Source organism: Ambystoma mexicanum, chromosome 3q (genome assembly GCF_040938575.1).
Source record: "Ambystoma mexicanum isolate Mex_15411 chromosome 3q, UKY_AmexF1_1, whole genome shotgun sequence".
Classification (NCBI taxonomy): Eukaryota; Metazoa; Chordata; class Amphibia; order Caudata; family Ambystomatidae; genus Ambystoma; species Ambystoma mexicanum.
The window spans coordinates 674,960,224-674,982,627 of NC_090926.1; the positions used below are offsets into that span (position 1 = coordinate 674,960,224).

Consider the following 22,404-nt stretch of genomic DNA (forward strand, 5'->3'; position numbering starts at 1 on the left):
GAGTTGAGTTGTCGAGACCAGGAGGGAAGAGGCGAGGTCCGCCAACTCAGAAAGGAAAGAGGCGATCTGACCAGGTGGCCGATAGATGGTAGCCACAGTAAGGGAATGGCTAGGAGAGAGAAAGAGCCTGCAGACAAGGCATTCAAAAGAGGAGTAGGCCTGCATAGTAATTACAGAGGCAGGAATCCACTCAGGGAAGAACAGGGCTACACCCCTCTTGGAATGATTGGACCTGGGCACAGAGAGAATCTTCTAGCCGTCAGTGAGGAGAGTGCCAAAGGTCATGACAGAGCTGGCTGTGAACCATGCTGCGGTCAGACCAAGGACATCAAGGTCAAGTTCTTCAAGGAGGCGGCAGATGTCAGAGGAGTGTTTGACAGCTGAGCAAGAGTTTAGAGTGGCAATATGGAGAAGCTAGCCAACCTTGAAAGACCTCCGGGGAGGGGTATAAATCAGAGGTACGCCCTGCGGAGGTGTAGAAGAAGCCCGAGGGGGGGCAGAAGAGGAAGGAGGAGAGGGCAAGGTAGCCAAGGAGGAGACAGCAGGGGGAGGGAAGTAAGCCCTGGAGGGGAGAGAGGAGACAGCAGGAGAAGAAAGGAAATTGATGAGGTGCAGGAAGCATCTATCAAATAGGAGAAGGTTGGCCTGAGGGCCTTGGACCAAGACTGTACCATTCAGGTAAACATAAATGACAACCTTAGAGGAGTGGAAAGAGGCCAGGATGGCCTCCCACCGGGTGCCACCATTAATGGGAGAAGAAGAGAAAGGAGAAAGCACATAGACCATATGGAGAGTCCATAGGTCTGGCGAGGTAACGACAAAGAGGATGTCCTTGAGGGTTTGCCTGGAGGAAGCATTGGTATAGGTGTCAGAGATAGGGAAGACTGGGTTTGGAGACCAGGATGTCCTTTTTAAACTTCTTCCTACCAGATTTAGTGAGGAGAGCAGGATAGTCGATAGAGAAGCAGTTAGAAAAGATAGGAGAGACAGACAGCCCCATAGAGTAGGTACAGAGAGGAAGGGGCATTGGAGGGGGGTGGGGGCCGGGAGAACACTAGGGAAGGGCATAAAGACGGGCACAAGCAGACGAGACAAAGAGAGACCAGACACTAATAGACAATTGGACAAAACGACAAGAGCTCAGACTATAGTAGAACTGTTTGCTGGATGAACGCTTTGCTAAGAATTCAAAACCAAAGACAGCACTACTTTCACAGTGTAGTTTAAACACCAGAGACAACACACCTAGGTCTGAGAGTCCTGTATAGTGGGAGAAGGGCCTAGGTTTCACAATCTAGTGTATTGTTGACCAGTGTCAACAATACATGTAATGATGATATTGTGTGTGTGTCATCCTATGGCATAGTAAGTACTAATTCCCCCTTTGATATACTGTCTACATATGTGTGCTTGTTTAGTACACTTTACAGTTGTGTAGCTTATTATTTCTCTGCTACGCTCCCCCAACACCTGTTGATGGACTGTGCTTTAATGGACGACTTATTTTCCTGTTCTAGACATCAGCGGGAATGTTCGTGTTGTGACACACACAGACCGCTTATCATTGCCTGTGGCCTTTTCTCTTTTGTCATTGCACCTCACTTTGCTCCTGTGCATTTCACATTGGCATTGTCTGTTTTCCTTAGGACCAGCTGTCAGCTGACATGTATAGTTTTGTGGCCAAAGAAATCGACTATGCAAACTACTTTCAGACGGTGAGTCCATTTCCAGATACTCAAATACCCTTCACGAGGACTTTTGATCAAAGTCCAGTTAAGGTTTGTAACCAGAACCTTATTTTACATTGTTCTTGATTTCTTCACAGTTGATAGAAGTCCAAGCAGAATACCATCGAAAGTCGCTAGAACTGTTGCAAACTATGCTTCCTCAGATCAAGGCTCAGCAAGGTGAGTGCACCGCTGTGCAATCAGTTATAAACCCCAATTAAACCTAGATTGGTACCCACGAATAGAGAAGGAACTAAGAGTTCATGTGACCTAGATGCCAAGAGTATAAGCAAATTGACTATTCAATACATTGATCCCTTGAGATTGCTGCTAAATTGTGCGTATTACCTTTTAAAAAACTGCAATGTATTTTTATATATCAAACATTTCCTTTTTGGGTAGATCAGATTAATGTGACTCGAGAGAGAGAGAGAGAGAGAGAGAGAGAGAGAAAGACCCAGGATCAAAGCCATTATCCTATCACTTATTACATTATAGAGGTCCATTGGTCATGCTAATCCTGCATTTAGATGCGTTGGCCGAGGTGCATTTCAGGACAGACCAAGATTAGCAAGATTTACTGCACTTTTTGTGGGGCTGGGAAATGAATGAACTGTTAAGTGGCCCACCAGCAACCATTGATGGAGTGTTGCTTTTCCAAACTCTTTCACGTTTTACTCATCACCAAGTGGTCTTCCTGGAGTGCAGAAACCTAGCATAGCTCCACAAGCTTCAGTTAAGATATTGAAGACCAACTATGGCCACCTTTTGGGCAGAGGATAGGGTTATCAATCAGTCAGTCCTGTTCCATGATGATGAGCCATTGACTTAGAAAGACAGGGGTGTTTGTCCCCCCAACTTTCATGGCACACCATTTTGTCCCCATTCATTTAGCTGTGGCATCTTTTCTTCAGCTGTCCTGTCCCCCCCCCCAACATTTTCAGCAAAATTACTCCACTACCAGAAGCTGCAGGATACATCTCTGCATGAGGATTTGACCTGTCTTTCGCCCCTCCTCCCTGGGAGTTCATGATGAGCTCTGAAGTGGAGGTGTAGTACTGGTTTGGAGTCCTTGGAGAACCAGTCGTCTGAATTCTCTAGGCTTCGCAGTGTGTTGGTAGATGTGGCTCCTTGAATTGATGCCGGCATCGGACTGCCCCCAGCCATAATTGTGCCTATACTTAATCTGGGCATTATGGGTGCTTGCAATACCCATTGTATTGGTCCTGAAGAAGGCAGAGCTAGGTGCTATATCTGCCGAAACATATAGCTTTTTGACATTTGTGTGGGTATACATGTGAGATACTCCAGTGGTAGTTCTGACTCTGCACTATACGTAGATCCCTGTACCATTAAGTCAGCATAAATGGTCTTGTTTTGTCAGCAGTTCCCTAATAGTTAAATAGTTAGGCATATTTAGGGACAAACCATTAGATACATTCATTATTTCAGGGTCCCTATGATTAGATATAGTTGTTACTCTTCTCTGCGTTTCATTTTTGGTAAATTCTGTCTGTGACTAGTATGTGACAAATCATGTTTTATGTTGTCATAAAATGTCTTTTATATTTTATGTGTACAAATCATATATGTTTTTCTAACACGTGTTTATGAACTACTTCAGCAAAAATAAATGACTGAAATGAATTTTTTTGTCTGCATGAATGATAAAACATTTGGGTTGTTATTTGTATTTGATTGAATCAAAACCCCTGCCTGGTACTTCCTGCCCAACACTATGAAATATGTACACTAGGAAAAGAGTTGTTTGGAAGAATATGTCATATAAGTCATCCCGGGTGGGGCAACTTCCTAGTTTCTGGATATTGTTCACCCCAGTCCGTCCCAAAGTCGGAGTCTGCCTGCAAGTTTTAAATGCATTGCCCCTAATAACAGCGTTCTGCACTATCCTTCTTTAAAGTAGAATTAAAACATGATGAGAGAGGGGATACAACATTACAATACTAATTCATTGCTTGTTGAGAGATACAACTTTCTGACAGGGCATACAAAGTCTTAGTAACTATGGACTCTTCATGGTTGTGGCCCATGTATTGTGACAAAGCCATATTATATGGATTAGTTGGGAAGGACCAGGATAGCATGGGGGTCAGAGGATGCCATTTGCTACATGCTGCAAACCCTTTAGGCAGCATTATCCCACATTCCAAATGCTCCACACAGATGGAAGGAGAGTTCATCTCCCAGAAACCTATCATCCAAAATAGACCTGCCCCATTGTTTTCAAGGGAACCATCAATTTAAGACCCACAGGAACAGGGGTGAGGTGTACTCTGAGAAGGGGTCTGGACATTTCCAGACACAATTTCCAGAGGCCTCCTCAGGTGGAAGAAGCAGCCACATCCTCATGTTCACCAAATCCATCTGGGATCCACGCTGTCACTGTAAATAGAACCCAGACTCATTACCTGCATAAAAACGCTGGTACACTAAACACCAAATAGGGGATAATGAAATCATTCCAAGCTCCCTCTTCATGCACAAACAATAACTTGCCCACATTGTACCCGAAATATGTATCAGAAATCCTGCTTCTCAGTGTTCAGCAGCACAACTTTCAAAAGCAAAATATTTTCCCACACAACCTCACTAGAAACATCAACTCCAGATTTTCCAGAAAGAGGGAAACTGAAAGGCCGCAGGTGTTCAAAATTACCGAGACTTAAACCATTTTGCCTGCGGAAAGGAGCAAAACAGAGGGAGATATATAAAACCTTCTCACCAACCACCAGGCTGTATGACTTGGATTCAAAATGGTCACCGGTCTTTCTAAGTTCTTCCCTCTGAGTTATGTTGCTTTAACTTGTTAGGCATGTATACATCTCCAAAAGTGGTTTCTATGTGCTGTGGCTACTGGGAAAGTGGGGACAAAGACACGATGTGTGTGGATAGAGACGCAGATACATAGGAACCAACTATGAATGGAGTTGAATTGCATCAAAAGGTGATTCCATTCCCTGAGAACAAGAACAGTGAAGGCTCTGCCGCCTTTACGAGCAGATCAAAAGGAGATTAAGAGGGGACATGACGGATCGTGATGGAGTGTTTTTAAGAAGACAATTGGATACAAACTGTGGACCCATATGAAACAACGATGGACCATGAACAAACTTTGAAAAGCACACTATGGCAAATAGGCAATGAGTGGCGTTTGATGAGAAAAGGAGAAATGAGACTGAATGTGTTTCATTCAGTAATCAGTCAAGCACCAGCATTCTGAAGGAGTTGCATGTGTCATAGACAGGAATTGGCTAGCCTACGATAAAGTGAATTACCATAGACCAGTTGGAATTGCACAAAAGCTGGTTTAGCAGAGATGTGGGAAGATTGGGTGTGAAAGGGTGAGAGTAGGTGATTGAGAAGCGGGTTGTAGAAACAGAAAGAAGTAGTTGAGCTGATTTGAGCAAGAAGGGAGAGATCCTGCTCAAGACTGAATCCAATACTGCGTCAAGGGCTGACCAGATGCGGACGTGGAGGGAGGGCCGAAGTCCAAAACTAGGTGGCCCAGACAGATGGAGATCCTCCGTCTTCCATGACCTCTATTTTATCAGACTTTACTACAGCTAGAAAAGTCAGATATACATCTCTGAAAACAAGATTCAGACGGACACAGGTTTTTGTCTTGATGGATTTGGACATGAGTGTCACACACCTAAATAGAACAGTTGTACCCCCATTATTCTGTTGGAGCAGAAAGCGACTGAAAATGGAGATTAAACATAAGAGGAGAGAGAGAGAAGAAACCCGTAGAACACCACATGTGAAGGAAAACAAGGAAGAAGTGAAGGGGGGAAGTCGGGCCTCACTCCCGAGGTACTCACTGCAAAGCCTCTCTCCCAATCAAATGACTGTTGGGACAAACATGACCACTCTGTACAATCAGGAAGCAGACACATGGTCCAGTCAGCATAAAGGAGTCTATGTTTCCTCAGTCTGAATATTGAAAACTGAAGGGCTAGTATTTGTTGCAGAGTTGTACAAAATTAAGTTCCCAGAGAGCTGAGGGGTGCTAGCGGGACAAAGAGCTTCAAGAGAGACTGCAGAGACCAAGGTACCACAGACCACACAGGGAGAATAAGGGCATCCTATCCCCTCCAAAGTAAGACGAACCAGTGAGTGGCTGAGTTGGAAGAGGGAAATATGAATGAGTGGTGAAAGAAGGAGGAAGGAAACATTGTGAGGGAGATGTTTATGTTGGAGGAAAGAGAGAGAAGGCTGAGAGAGATTGAGAGAGGAAGGAGGAGAGAAGATTTGTGGGGTGTGGCTGACATTGAAGGTGAGAAAGAGAGCTGGCATTGTAGGAAGGACAAAGGAGGGACTTGGAGAAATAGCGTTTACAAGGATAGAGGTGAAAAGTAGAGAGAGGAAGGAGGAGTATTTTGGAAGTAGAGAGATCATGGTGATGGACGATGGTCAGAGAGGAATAGGAAGCAGACCGAATGGGCCAAAATAGATAATCAGCATTGGCCAAGCCAAGAGAGTCAAAGTATAAATGTGGTGCTGGAAGACAGACGCAAGACCTGCAGGGCCTGGGCTGGGGTGCAGCTAGGGTACAGGTACTAGATGAAGTTGAGAGTTTTGTTGGCTTGCGCCCAGAGACGACAGGTATGGACAAAGCCTGTGGATCCTAAGAGAGGAACAGAGAGAGTGAGAGAAAGAAAGAGAGAAGAAGCTCAAGGCTATCTAGGAACCAGGGTTTTGACTCTGACAGGACTAAAAAGCCCACTAAAGAAACTAAATACATCTTGCTAGCTGAGAACCTGAGTCAGGAAGTCTCATTGGCAATAAAAGCCAGGAAGGCGCCCTGAGAATCAGAGCCATGAGGGTTCATAGAAACCGATAAGCTAGAGGTGTCACTGAGAACCTGATCGAAGAGGGTTCCTTGAAAATCCAGGCTTGGAATTCTCCTAGAGAAGCCAGAGCCTGTGTTGGGCTCTTGATTGACCTGAGCCAGAGACTATCACAGAACTCAACATGCTGAATGGGGAGGGCTGGCCTGACGGTAATCACTGCATCCCAAAATCAATCCATCAATCAAATAGATGATGAACATTTATCCCCAGAAGGGCAATATTTTACTATCAGCCAACATAGATGGGTCCCTGGACCCTTGAAAACAGTAAAGGACTGTGAGTGATCTTGCATGAATCACTCCAGAACAGTACATTACTTTGTGTGAAGCAATCGGGGCTATACAACCATGACCACAAACTGCTTAATACTAGGGAAACTGGATTGAGGGCCACAGTGCTTCTTTAGGTTAAGGTTTGAAGATCCCTGCCACTAAGTTGTGTTTTCCTGGAACCTCTGCAATGTTCTACTAAATTGTTCCCATGTTTTTTTAGGGCATCTCACTCTTGGATTCGATAGGCCTTGGTCCCCCTATGTATTTTACAGCAATACATAACATGAGTGTTCATGAGCCATCTGTCAGTAGGAAGGGTACTCAGGATTCCTTGCCTGTGTCATTATCTAACTTATAATGGATTTGCTTAACATATGGGGTCATGTGTATGATCTATGACAAAACACACCAGACATGAAGAGGGCAAGTTATTCAATGTTGTCGTCTAAATGTGAAATACCGAAAGTCCTCAAAATAATCTAGAGTAAAATATTTACAGGTCAGAATGTGCCATCCCAGTAAAACCGCTCAAGGGCTAATGTGAATGATGCTTCAGTGTGTGTCTGATATGCAGGGCACACCCCCCTGACGAAACAGAGCTATACTGGTAATTCCACTCACTCAATCTAGCATACCCACTACCTTAAGACTGAACACGCCAATTTGCTACTCATAAGAAAGAGATGGTAAAACATGTATTGAAGTCTTTTTTGCAGGACAGAAATGTGTCGAAGAAATAACTAAGCAATCATTTGCCTTCTCACATCACCCTTCCATAGTCAGCGAAGTGACCATTTATCTAGTTCCTTAGAGTGTTTCAATTACTCCACAGTGTAGTGACTGGTGGTCTTTGCACGTAGACTACACACATCCCCAGACGGCAAGCAGTGGCAGTGGGCCCAGAGGTTAGGGTTCATGGGAGTTTTAGTCCAAACCATCTGGAGAGCCAAAGGTTGCAGACAGCGGGTTCATGGAAATGTCCTCCCGAGCCAGCAACCCTAATGACCAACGACTGGTTTGGGAGCCCATCTAAGCAAGACTTTGGTCAAGGGGGGCTCAGTGCAAAACAATTTAAACACCACTGGCTGATCATCATGGTGCAGGGCCAAGTGTTATCTCAGCTCATCATTGGAAGTCTAAAGACTACATTGACTACCCTCAAAGTAGGCTGGCTTTACGCAGTCCTCCAGATAGTCGATGTCTGCCACTTGCACACATTGCACCAGTTTTTTTTACTCCTCTTTGACACCTTGGCTTTATTTAAGACAGGCGGCCTGGTTACCCAACCCACCCCACAAGGCTACTGTATATTCGTATATTGCCAAAAACGGACTCCAATGGCACTGGATAACAGTGCAGGCAAATGGTATTTTCCTTGGGACCACCTCTCTTCAGAATGAAGCAGGTTCTTAGTCATGTTTTCTTAGACAATGCATCAAAGGTGCCTTGGGCCCGGCTACACGACGCCTCTCCCCAGGTTTTCTCAATTGTTCTCGTCTTCAGCAAGAGCCGTAAGGAAACCTATCAGAGCTCCACCTCATGCAAGGATTTTTGAATTCCAAATGTTTCCCAACCAAAATCACCAGATCAACAAACTGTGGCCCTCATTACGACCCAGGCGGTAAGTTACATGTGTGTCTTAGTAACTGTGACTTTGAAGTAAGCAGTGGGCTCAGATGGTGGTTCCTACCATGTGCCTCTTGTGTATCAGTGTCTTGGGAGGATAGCTCAGGGGCAACGTGGCTCGCCTTGGAAGCAAGATGATGCGCAGAAACACGGTTCGATCCCCGGGTCCGAACTTAGAAACCTCTGGGTAGTAAGCACATTATAAATAACGAATTACAATTGTACACGATGTCATAAGTGGTTTTCACATCCACAGTTAGAATGCCCACATAAAAGGACAATGCCTGAACGTTTCCTGGGGCCATTGCCATCTTTCAGAGACCTGTGGGGAGAGTTAGCTTAGAAGTAGCCTTTGAATATGGAAGCCTGGCATATGTCGGGAGATTGCCAAGGCATTCACTTCTTACATGTGTGGGAGTGTGCGCCTGCGTGCATGGCTAAATGTCTACCACAGTTGCATTTTCACTGGGGCTTGTGGCAGCTGTCAAGGGGCATTGATGAATAATGTTTAAGTATTTAACTCCTCCCCCGAAATTTGAAACTTTTGTTTTGTAATGGTCAACTCATCAGTTTGGAGATATGTGCGTGAAACCGAAAGTCATAGAGTGTGACTCTGGTTTGGGATCACCACGTGTATTTATTTTGACCTGAGAAGTTTACATTATTGTTTCTCCTGATGAATTCTGATCCAAGGACCCGTCAGAGACATTACTATCACGTGTGCCTACTAACAGACCCTAAGCCCTCAGGGCGAGCAGTACACCATGTACTCTGAGGCCGCCACTGCTTTGTGGCAGCTTTGTCTCAGTTTCTCGGGGTACAGCTTTCCTGTAGTTTAGGGCCGTGCTTACAGGTTATGCATCTGTTGGCCTTTGCAAGGCTGCAGTGTCCAATAGCAAATTAGAACGGTTTAGCTGGGACACCTGGATTCCAGTCTTAATCCACATATAGAGAATATACATCTGAATTGGCCCCTTACCCTTGGCCCCAAATGAAAGTGGAGGATCTGCTTGCGTTATCTGTAGGACGTTTGAACACACACGAGTATGCTGGCCTGAAGATCAGATCAAGGAGATGGTCCTGGAACAGGGAAGCCTCTAAGACACTCAATTCATTCATTCATTTTGTGTTTTGTATTTCACCTTTCACCATAATAATGGACCCAACACACTTGTTGGTTGAACATCCTCGGAGGGACCAGAGAACACATTCAGGAGAATTGGGAGGTGCTATTATGCGTGTGTGCATTTCAGCCATTAAAGTTATGTGAGGGTGGCACAGACCCTGCTAGTCACCCATGTCTGAATGGCATGTGGATGCGCGCAGCTGAGGTAATCTATGAACTTAAAAAAGTGGATTTAGTTTAAGGAGATAGAGAATTATGTGGGATGCTACAGTTCGAATTTGTGTCCTTAAAAGTAGCTTCATTCTTATGGCAGAGGTGTTGTGCAATTGTGTTTGTGTTATAGGTGAGTGCAGTGTTTGCGAAATGATCCTGTGCCTTCCGCAAATTTACAAAGGTACGTTGTGCGAGGGGAGGAGTGGGTTAGCTGTACAAACAACAACGTTTACATCCTTGGTTCCGTTTATGTACAAAGAGCAGTGCTACGTATCATCTAGAATCAAAGGGAGAGCAGGGTTTAAAATGCGTAGGAAGACTTCATGAGAATGCACAGAGTTAAAAGGCAAGCAGGGCCTAAAGTGCATGGACAGACAATGAGTGATTGATTTTAGAAAACACCTTATGGGGGCGCTGTTGCGCGGCTGTCCAAGATGGCCACTGCCTGAGAAGCTCCGGCGACGGCTCCCCAATCCTAAATAATATCCTGATTCCAGCCGACCGGTTTTCCCATTGGGACCAGCGGAATGTCCTTATGTAATCCACATGCATAAAGTGGCAAAGTTACAGCCCGGGAGGTGCCCTTGGTGAAGTGATATGTGTGGCGTATCGTGCAGCTCCCCTAGGTAGGCTGCGTATGAGGAGGAGGGGCCGCCCAAACTTGATACTCCAGGCCCAGCGGGAAAATAGACATGGGTTTTACGAGTGATCCGCAGCGGGGTGTGACAGCGAGTGCCCCTACCACCGGCACAGGAGGGAGGAGCGGAGACGAGGGCACGAGAACATGCCGGCGGGAGACCTGTATGCCGAAACAAGCGGCGAGGGCGGAGCCATCCAGCCCGGAGATCCGCAACCGATGGCCAGGCGAGGAAGTGGAAAGTGAGAGAGCCCCAAACTGAAGATGGAATAAATAGGTGAGCCCCTGGCCCCCTACCAACATAGCTTGTGTCACACCGCAGCCCAGACCATCTCACCTGGTGGACGGCCCCACAGCAACACATCGGTGCGTCCCCCTGCTCTGCTGTACATAATAATGGACAGTGAGCCGAGACGTGAGGGATGAACAAGCACTTCACCCCCTGCCCGTAGGAAGAAGCAGTGCTCCTCCGCGTGTGCAGCAGCAATACGGAGAGACGGGGAACAAGCAGCCACCAAATTGCTGTCCCCACATGCCCCAACTGTGGAAGCACATAATGGCCTGATGGGCCGAGGTTGTGACACCCGCCGGCACTAAGTACAGACCCGCACAGTGGTGGCCACTGAGCCCTGCCAGGAGCAGGAACGGCCAGCCTCCCCCACCCCCGCCTGACTCACTAATCCGCAGGTTATAAGTCATGACAACATAGAAAGAGCGGGACGGCTTGGACTGGGACCAACGGCCCCCACCTGTTCAGAGAGAGGTTATAGCCTGCTGCAGTGCATAGGAATTTCCACCTATGGTTAAACCTAAATCTGAACTTAAAAAGTGTAATTATGTCACATTCTCAGAACAAGTCCTTTTTTTTATTAGGTATTCAGTTTATTATAAACATTTACCTCAAATACAAAACAAGACACAGTAATAACACTAAAATTCATCAAACCCTTACTCATAAAACATTGTGCAACCCCTGCTTGGCTCATTACAAAAATGTTTTACAATATCTCTTCCATGAAGTTTGTTAGTGCGAAAATCAGCCTAAAATCGTTACCACCATTAAAATGGTCCCACCGTCCGTCAGCATTCAAGTGCGGTTTCAAAGCAATTATATTACCCAAATGTCTTGTTCTCCTTGATCTCAAACTTGGACAATAGAGTGCTAAGTGTTGTATAGACTCTACAGTCCTTTTACAGAATCTTCGCAATGTGTCTGCAACTCCATCCTGGTGTCTAACAAAGAGTACTTCTCTGACAGATTCATCTCCCAATCTCCAGCGAAAATGTTTTTTTTTCTGCCACACACGTTTTGCAACACCAACATTTTAGAATTTTCTACGTTAATTGTTAAACCATTGTCCTCAATCTAGCCCCTCATAGCTTCAAGGCCACTATGTAGCCCGATCAGAGTCTGATCCATAATTACCAGGTCCTCAGCATAAACCATCCATTTTATGGGGGTACCATTGATCCTTGAGGGGAAAGTTAATGGCAAATTTAAAGCCTCCTTAAGGAAAAGACTGAAAAGGGTTGGGAGCAATGCAGCCTGTTTTAGACCTCTAAATGTCCCAATTCTTTTGTATAGTAATCCTTGATTATTTAATCGAATTTGTATTGTAGTTACCTCATGGAGAGACTTAATTGCTGCGATTAGTTCTGATGAACAATGCCAATTTTTCGTTTTCCTCCAGAGACAGGCTTGATCAATACTATCAAAAGCCTGCTGTAATTCTATGAATGCCAAGTACAGTGGCCTCTTAATCCTTAAACATCTTGTTTTTAGCAGGTTAATGAGGAACACATTTACATTACAAACTACTCTCTTAACGAATCCAGTCTGGCGACAGTCAAAATTATTGGATTCCAACACCCATTTGTTTAGTTTGGTCAATATCAAAGAGGCGAACACCTCTTCCAGCTCATACAAGAGGGCGATCGGTTGGTAATGTTTTGGGTCCAACCTTTCTACCTTCTTGAAAATAGGGACCAGAATTGCTGATTTCCAACATGGAGGTATCTGAGCAATCTTGATAATATGTGAAAAAAGGATTAACAACATTCCGTCCAATTTTCTGTGGAAGATCTTAGAATGGAGTTTGTAAGACCATCTGGCACTGGCGTTTGCAAAATATTAACTTTCTTAATTAGGATCAAAATATCATCTCTGTCAAATGGAATATCCCAGTTTTTCAATTTCTCAAAATCAGGGACATTCCCTTTATCTTTAGGTGCAGTGTAAGGCGTCTTGTGGGGCACCTCTATTATTTAAGATTTCCCCAAAATATCTATAGCTGTTTTCAAAAACTACCTACAGCATTAATTCTCTGTCATTCTGCATCATGATACTTTTATGGGCAATCCCTCAATTCCTGTATTTTTGGTTGCTTTTTCTCCTTAGTTCCTTTCTTATCAATATGGACAATTCCCACATGTTTTTTTATATCTGAACATACAGGTTTTTTTGTTCTGCAAGATCCTTATTATACCTGTGGAGTCGATTAAAAAATGGTTTGACCCCTCTGTTCTTTTTTTCCATGAAATCTTAGAGGAGTGGCATGTAGTCTATTTCTTCAGAGTAAGTACTAATGCCCTTCGACAAATGATCTGTAAGGGTAAGGACTTTGGTTGGTTGAACCCTTAACATATTTCTCCCTGGGGTCACTTCCACCGTGCCCAGCCACCATTCGTACCCATTCCTAATTTGCAGTGACCAAGTATGCTTCATCTAGTCATGGTCACCATGTTTCATTGTTACTACTTCTAGTGATTTAACCTCAAGCAGGGTATTAGCTGATGTGAAAACATAGTCAAGGGATGCCTTCTGGTCACCTCAATACCAAGTTGAAGCATCTTGGATATCTCCCAGGGTATACCATTTAGCATATAAATGTTTCATTCCTCCAGGGCTTGCATGCAGACTAACGCCCTGCTTTGTTTGGCGTTAGAGAGGATTTGCAAACTTTTTACATCCTGTCCCTTAAATTTTAGACAATCTATATGCAGATCCCCACAAATTATATTCTTTAGGTGGAGATATATGACATTCAAATTATCAATTGCCTGATCAACAAAATCTAGGCACTCACTAGCCACAGGATTCCAATACAAGTTTAGTAGTCTCAACCATTTGCTCCTCTCAATGTCCTACTTCCATCAGCAATGCCTGTATGAGAGGATGAGAATCAACCATTTCCTTAAATCTTAGCCCTATACCATTTCTGACCGGTACCAATAAGCCCGACATCGGTCGGCCTTTTAGACCTTTTTTTTGCTATACTTAAATACAATGAATAGCCATCAACCGGGGGCTTTTCCCTCAACCAAGTCTCTTGCAAACAGAAGATGTTGACATTCGCCCCGTTATCTGTAGTACCATTAAACAAATGGGAAAAGCCCCTGGTGTTTCAATATTTTATTGTAAACCCTTCATTGGGCCCAACATCCTGACATTAATTAGTGACCCTAGTTGTCAGCAGTTCATTTTGGAACATTTAGAAATAGTAGCAGGATGTTGTTTCGGTTTAATATTAAGCCGTCCTCAATACTTAGGATTCTTTCTAATATCAAAAAATTTGCTGATGCTGTACGTGCAACATTTGTTTTTCTTAGAGAAGCACAGTGTAAGTCAAGGCCATGATTTACTCCAGCGTGTACTCTACCGTGCAAGCTTTTCCTCATTTGCCAACTAGAAACAGATTGATTGGCTAATCTATCCTGGTTAACTGCCAAAAGTTCAGACCCCGTTATTAAACTTTTTTCATTTTGATGTGTCTTATCAATCAGTGCTCTTTTCTCGGCTAAGGTCTTAAACTTGACGATTTGGCCATGGGTGTTCCTTATGTTCCTTGGCATCTGGATACAGAGTAATAACTGGGAACCATCTGGCTTGGTCAACAGAGAGGCAAGCAATTCACTTGAGAGGCCAGGCTCCCTATCTTTTGCTTCCCTAAAATTATATATCCTCCCCAATGCCAAAGGTACACCAAAAAGGATGATGGAAATGAATGTAGCCCTTCATGTTCCATCTGCCTCTAAAAAGACTAAATCCCACAATCCCTCTTCCAACAATATGAGAGAAAATGAAAGTAGTATCAAAAGTAGTAAGGGAATAATAAAACTGAATTTCCCTAAAAAGGACCATATATCCCAGAATCCCTCTGGGACTGTGAAGAAGAGGTTTGAAGAGCATTGAAATGGTATGTAGAGCTGAAAGCCAGGCAGGCAGACCCAACTGCCTTTGGCAAGGTCAGGCAATTAAGATGAAGGGCCTGCACTTGAAGCCAGTTGACCCACCTGAAGGGCATAAAAGGCTGCTACAGGAAGGAGCAACAGAAAGAAGCTGGAGCAGGAGCTGGAAGGTTGGCAGCAGTAGCAGAAGGAGAATCAGAGCACAAGGCTGGCAGTTCACAAGTAAGTGTGACCACATAAGGGACAAAAGAGCAAAGGAAGAGCAGATTTCACGTGCATGGTCTGAGTTGGTCCTGTGCTCACAAATCCTGTTTGGCTTTGCAAGCACTGAAAGAGACTGGAAGCAATTGGCAGTCTTTCCAGGTGTGCCTATTTGCTGTGACTGCAGAGCTGAAGTTGTGCGTTTACCCAAGGCCTGTGTGCAGAAGCAAGCTGAAGGAAGCTGGAGAGAAGGAGTCTCCCCAATCAAGGTTGGATCAGAGACACTTGTGCTTTGGATGAGTGTGGGTCCCAAGAGAGCCTGTGGAAGCAGTAGCAGAAGTCAGAATGTCGAGCGGTGGAAGCAGCCCGCAACCGTTGTGATTTCGGAGCCGGTGAATAAAGCTCTGTACTCCGAATGACTACAAAATACCTTGCCGATAACTGTAACCAGCATAGTTCATACTTGCGTAGAAGTAAAAGCAAGTAGACTTGTTCACGGTTGTGGGAAGTCCTGCTTCGCGAAGGGAATTGTAGCACACGCTTGTTTAGCATTCAGCAAAGTGCTTGCATAAGAAGAAATCTTTCCTTTTCCTATTGTTACCCAATATTCATTACCGGAGAAGTAGTGTGTCTCCTATTAAGGCAGAGAAAGTTATTGGTAATGGTTTAAAAGTTTCACATGACTTTCCCCGAGTGTTACAAGGATATTTCAACAAAGAGATGTCACGTATGATATATTTTTTTTCCCGGTAACTGTTAAAGCAGAATGATGTGCATATCAAAAAGGAACGCAAGTTGAAGTTCTATTACAAAAGAAGATTGCGTATACCTAAACCTGGTTCTGGTGGGAAACGTGAATATTGTAACCCTTAAAACAAACCTTTTAATAATTGCAGAAGTTGTTGAAGTCGCTGAAGTAACAAGCACTACCCAAGCCAGTAGACAAAGCCTTCTTAAGATTACACAGGCACAATTAAGAACTAATCATCATGGTCTTGAAGATGTTGAAATTGCTGTAAATCCAAGGTCCTCTGATACAAGGGTGACAAGGTTGTCCAGGGCTAGAAGGGTGACATTACAGCTTTGGAGTAACCACTGGAAGCAGAAAGGTGTATCTGAAGCTGGGTAAGGGATTTGTGTGCTTGTTAACATAACTAAATCTTTGAAGTCGAGACTGGTGAAGCAGAAAGAGAAAGACAGTCCAAGAGCTCAGACAGATATTCGTGGTAGCTGCAATACTAAAAGAAAAGGCATATGTGGCTGCCCTTTCTTATGATAATGGAGATAAGAGTGTCTTGCCCTCCTGAAGAGGTCGAAGAGTCTTGTATGAAGTTGCCTACTATAATTCTAAAGCCAGTTGCAGCAGAAGCAGCGGAACTGTGATTGTTTATAATTTTGACATAACATTTGCAGTTGAATGAAGTTGAAGCATTAGTAGACTTTGAGGCAATGGAGACTGCTTTCACAGTACAATTTTTAGAAGGACATTGCTCAGCAAAAGCAACCTCCTTAGAAGCAGCATCCTGACAAATAGTAATCACAATGTTGCAGGGACTACAAGAGAATAACAGTTATTCAAGTTGAAGTAGTACTTTTATCTTGACTTTTTCCCTTCTATCCTGGAAGGAGGTCATCCAGGATCACCATTGGTATTGTGTTCTTTGTGGAACTTGGGAAGTCGACCCCTACAACGACCAAAGAAAGAACTATTACCAGTGAATTTTTGTTTGGTGAACTTTAGTTTCTTGTGAACTTTGTACAAACTGATTTGGAACTTTTTTTTTTTGCTGGAAGATGTTGTCTTTGGGACATTTCTGGTGGAACAGAATCTACCCAGAACAAGTAGAAGTCATCCTAGACACTGGTTATGTGGCAATCTTGTATATTTGTTGTTTATGCTTTGCTTTAATGGTTCTGTTGTTTAGAGTGCGGCCCAGTTTTGCATCTGTTAGGAGTTTTCGCTTTAGATCATGGACTAGGTAGGGAATTCCCTGGTAGAGTAGGTATAGTTAGGTTATATGTGCACATTTTAAAAAATAAAATGTCAAGTATTGAGAAAACTACAAGCAGTTGTCCGCCTCGCATTACTGACCCCTCAGTGTCTACTGCCTGGGGATTAGAATGGAGTTGACATCTGTGTTAGAACCACTGACAGGTCTAGGGGAGTCCATAGGGTAGAAGTCCTCATACTAGAATGTGAAGAGAGAGGTAAGTAAATGGCTAATGAATAAGATATGTAAAGACAGAGATAGTAAAGAAAATGCTCAATGTGTAAGCAGTCTCTAACGGGAAAAGAGAGAAGAGAAAACAGGAAGAGAATTCTGAGCCCATGGATGGCCTTATGGTCCAGAAAATGGAATGACACATCCGGAGAGCAAGTAAAGTGGGAATTAGCGAGGCACACAGTTAAAAAGTCAGAACAGCCAGGCCCAGAGGCCGTTGCCTTCCCTCAAATTCTTTGTTTTCTTTTTATTTATGTACTAATTCATGCAGTTTTTCAAAGCTCTTATGGTGCTATTTCCCCATCAGTGGGATGCAGACCAGCACAGAATCCTTACTGAAGGGATTGCGTGTGGATGGGAGAGCGTGTGGGAGAGAGCTCTTCAATCTGAACTGAACAGAAAAGCAGAACATAGAGTCAAGCTACAGGCTTGGGAAGGATTTCAGCATTTGATCATTCTCCTTCTGCTCCTTTCCCAACAGAGGCCTGGATTGAGAAACCTTCCTTCGGGAAGCCTCTGGATGACCATCTGACCCTCAGCGGAAGAGACATTGCGTTCCCCGTGGAAGCCTGCGTCACCATGCTGCTTGAATGCGGCATGCAGGAAGAGGTAGTGCTGACGCTCTGTTTTTGCTATCAAAATTCTCACATCGCCTTTTCCATACCCCTCATAACCCCCAATATTCTTTGCCATGCCACCCAATTCTTTTGTTATTCCCCCACATTTGTTCATATGCTGCGCTATACCCCATTTAACCTGGTTGCTTTTAGCATGCCCTCCCTCCACAGACTCTGAGTGCAATGTTCATTGTTTCTATTTTCTTTATCTGACCCCAATCACCTTTATCCTTTATGATGACTAGAACCTTTCCTGATGACGTTTGCCAGGCCTCTCATTTTTTTGCATGTCATCATACTTTATGCCTCACTATACCGCACTGTCCCCTTCAATTTTCCCATTAATTCCTTTTATTTTTTGTCAGGATACAGAGTTACCTGTTGTCCTGAGAAAGTCAATGGGCCTCATTACACGGAAGGCGGTAACCATGGCGCTATTAGCGCCATGGTTGCCGCCGATAATTTACCAATCCCGCCATGGTGAATGGCGGAATTACCGCCCCATTCCAAGGTTGGCGGGGTGGTAATTCCCCATTCACCATTGGCCCTTCCCCATTCCCATTTGAGCCCCCATAGGGCTCAATGGGAATGGGGAAGGCGGCAATTATGGTACTGCAAATTGTGGTACCTTAATTGCCTCCAAGGTCCCTTTGCGGGTCCCGTCCTTAACGGCTGGTAAAACCAGCCGTTAAGGTAGGGACCAGCAAAGGGACCTTGTAATAGGGCGGTAAGGGATTACCGCACCGGTGCCCTTACCGGTGCCAGTAATCCCTTACCGCCATCCGTGTAATGAGGCCCAATGTATTTATCCTGGCTCCAAAATGTCACAGTTTGACAATAGGGGCATTGACTTGGTATGGTGTCATAGTATAGCCCCATGTGGCCCTGTTGCTTGTTGGTTAATCCTCCTGTGACCGGAAACCTTCCAGTGCATTTGAAGTCATGGATTATGTGAATGTTCAACCTCTGCATTATTAAGTGAACCAAAGCCAACATGAAAAATAAACTACTCATTGTGGATAATACCAGATTTATTCTGTTCAAACCATAATTTTGCAAGGTGTTACACACTTTGAAGCAGCTTCTGAGCTCCACGGCATAGAGGTTGGTGGGGACAGAAAAGGAAGCCAGAGGTTCATGATCATATCCCACTTGGCGTCAGCAGTGTATTCCGGAGGCCGGTGCTGAAACTGAAAATGTAGCCCCTCACAGCCACCTGTATGTTAATGCCCTCCACGCCCTCATGCACCTTGAGGAGCGTGGCGGCGACAGCGTGGTGATGGCAGAGTGTTTTCAGGGGACGCAGCCCTGGATGAAGGTGAATCAGCTCTGCTTATGGAAGATCCCTCTCCCGGTCTACGGCCCTGCCACACATCTCCTCTTGGTTTGGTCAGACTCTATGACTTACCTATTTAATGACATGGGTTCGGTGCAGACTTTGTGAGGGGTATTTCGAAGGGGTCTTTGTTTTGTACCACAAACCAGGGCTGAAACAAAAGTGACAGAATTGTGTCTGCAGATTGGCTAACATATCGGCTCTTCACCACAAACATTAACTAAAGTGTATGCCCGCTGGCATTACATTATCCTTCCCCAACTTGCTTATTTTATATCTACTTACTGGTGTTTTATATCATGCTTTACAGGCAGAGCAGATGGCTTCAAAGTCATTACTGGGAAAGGGGGATGACCTCTAACATCATGCCCTTGGTTCACTTTGCTCCGGCATTGTGGTTGATCAAGGATCCCATTCCTATATGATTAAAACAATCTGTCATCATCAACTGAGGAGTGTTATTGTAACAGAGACAGACTGACCCACCAGGCCTGGGAACTGGTGATTTGGATTGTAGCCCTGATTCCAGACAGGTTCCTGGAGGCAATGTTTATCAGGAGAATGCTTGTTGCAGTAATGAAGACTTTAGGCTCTTCTTGAAATGGAAGATATCCATTTCCTATTTACAAAGGTGGGCTCCCAAAATGTGTTGACATATTCACAAATAATTGAATATGTAGATAGAAAAAGGGACAGTAACATATACATTTAAAGAACCTGAGACCATCGGGGGGAGCAATGTCTATATGTACCATTCACTCATCTAGACAGGAATCCTGAGGAGATATATATCCTTCTAGATTAGAATATGTATCACAAAATATATAAATGTATTCATTATAATTTTTTGGTGCATCAATACATGACATAACATAACAATAACACATAAATGTGTGGAAAAACAGCAAAGCAGTAGAATGAATAAAACAACAAAGAAAATCACATGTAGAATCACAAAGATTAGATTGTGATAGACACACTGTACATGTGTATACTAATGTGAAGCTTCTATTAATAGGTTGTGACTACGCAGGAAGTGATTACAACCTTGGATCACAGTCTGTCTAGTCCAGGTGCAGTTTAATTCATATTGCAAGTTCGATGCTTTCAAGGGAACATCTCACAACTTGGGCAGGATGTGTGTGATCAGTTTGCCACCCTACTGGCCTCTCTTGTGTTTGGTAATCTGAAGAAGTCTGGCCCCTCATCTTATGAGAATCCTGATGGAGGTATACTGTGTCTCAAGATTAGTGATGTTATTGGGCCTTGTGCTCCAATAATCTTGTTGCCTGTTGCAGAAGAGCTTAAAGTCCACCCATTGTTTTACTGGAAGGCACGTGTGGGAGTTTAGGGCTGCTGAGATACACTTGTATTGCTTTAAGCCTGTGAAGATTCAGATTGTCTGATGTTGGGTAAACTGTAGCTGTTTCACAGATTCATTAGGATCCTGTTGATTGTAGAAGTTTATTCAAGGTAGAATCGAGTACCTATCTAGAATCATTACATCAAATGAGTTTGTTTTGGATCATGAGCACTTGGCATAGGTTGTACGGTCTATTCAATTTGGGACCCTCTCTCCATCAGGGTCCATGATCCAATTACGACTGGACCTCACCTCAACTCTCTACCCTCTTACTCACATTTACCTGAAGAAAACTTGGCCAAGTCTAAGGGTATTTATTCAGAAGCCTATATCTTACCCTCAAATCTCCCAAATCTCATTGACTCTGTGTCCAAGTGAAACGCGTCCCTCACCACCTGTGGGGGCAAACGTTTCAAATCCACATTTGGAATACCCACATTGTTGGAAAAGAAGGGGTAGAGCAGAGAACAGGCGTGGGGTAAGGCACGAGATGTGTTCTTAATTCATATTGGGACATAGTCTCGCCAAGTTCACAAAGTGCAGATTCAGTAAAACAAGTAATCCTTTACACACAGGCAGGCAGAGACTCACCTCGTCATGTCCTTGCTAGGCGATAAAAGGGCAGTCAACCACCTCTCGCCACCACTGTCCTCCACAGACGACACTCGCCGGACACTCCATGCTGCGCACTGCGCGGGAATTGTTATTTTGTTATTTTCGCATCAAAGCTCCTCCTGCACCCAGGGTTGACAGTGTAGAAAGTCTGCCAGCAGAGTTTTCCAATGAAGTTAAGAGCCACAAGTACCACCGACCACACTCGCCTGACACTCCACCAATATTCACTACGGCCCATTTTACCAGACTGGTCCGAGCATGGTTTGGTCTGGCAAACTATGGTGAAAGATCCTTTGCTGCACAAAGGATAGATCTGTGGAACACGTTCCTGTGCAAACTGAAGGTAAACAACGTACCTTGCTTCCTTAGTGAACACTATACTAGCCAAAAGCTTCTGGCCCACTTTTTACCAAACCTTTGGGATACGGATTTCATTTGATTGCTATGTGATTGCTTGTAGCCTTGTCTGTTTTCCCCCCACAGGGATCTGAAAATATTCACAATGTGATATGGTGCTCTAAATAAATAAATAAACTGAGTTTAACGGTATCAGTGATAGATATACGAAGGTTTTCTATAAGCCATCGTCACATATGTCCTGGTGCTTTTTAGTGGCTCATGAGTCTTCACAGAGCCCTAGAGCAAACCTAAGCATGGGTAGAACAGTTTTCCTATCCAAATTCTGATTGATTGGCTCAAATATATCTTGATGAGGCAGGGTACCGCTCGAGAGTGATCCAGGCATCTCAGTTTCAAGTATTTGCGATTCTAGACATCTTGTTTAATATATAATGTTTGTTATTTCCTATATAATAATTGTTCTTATATACTTATATAGTGCTTAATGCAAGATTCATCCTTTTAAGCACTGCGAGAACAGGTGTTAATATTACTCAATTGATCGCTACTCTGTTAAAGCTAAGGGCTGAGTCCGCCTTGATGCCGAATTCAGACTTTCGAAGTACAGGCTAGTCCATTGGTGAAGGCAAGTGCTTAACCTGTGAGCAGTCCACCCAGACATGCAGCTTTGAAATGCTCCATACATCTCTTAAGACGTGTCAGAGCATATTGTTTTGAAATATAAGATCATTCATGTAAAATGGGGTTGCATTTACCTTTTCCTCATTAAGAAATTGGACTGCCATCTGTTCAGCAACATAATAAGCTGAACATGAATCTAATGTGATGTCCCTTTTCCCATCAGGGCTTGTTTCGAGTGGCTCCGTCGGCTTCAAAGTTAAAAAAGCTAAAGGCTGCTCTGGACTGCTGTGTGGTGGACGTGGCGGAATATTCAGTGGACCCACATGCCATTGCAGGTAAGTGGGCAAGATAGCAAAGCGGATGGTTGGCAGCACTGGAGCCCCAGGAGGTTCAGTCATCCATCCTC

The 22,404-nt window shown here is 44.1% G+C and overlaps 1 protein-coding gene across 6 annotated transcripts in view; it reads left to right on the plus strand.

Annotated features, from left to right (window-relative positions):
- ARHGAP44 (Rho GTPase activating protein 44) overlaps positions 1–22,404 on the plus strand; it is an 819,716-nt gene that overhangs the window by 617,407 nt on the left and 179,905 nt on the right. For all 6 annotated transcript variants that reach the window (XM_069654562.1, XM_069654566.1, XM_069654567.1 and 3 more), the window contains 4 exons: positions 1,647–1,715; positions 1,826–1,907; positions 17,568–17,695; positions 22,222–22,333. In XM_069654562.1, the coding sequence (XP_069510663.1) occupies positions 1,647–1,715; positions 1,826–1,907; positions 17,568–17,695; positions 22,222–22,333 (391 nt within the window). The remainder of the gene's footprint in view (positions 1–1,646; positions 1,716–1,825; positions 1,908–17,567; positions 17,696–22,221; positions 22,334–22,404) is intronic.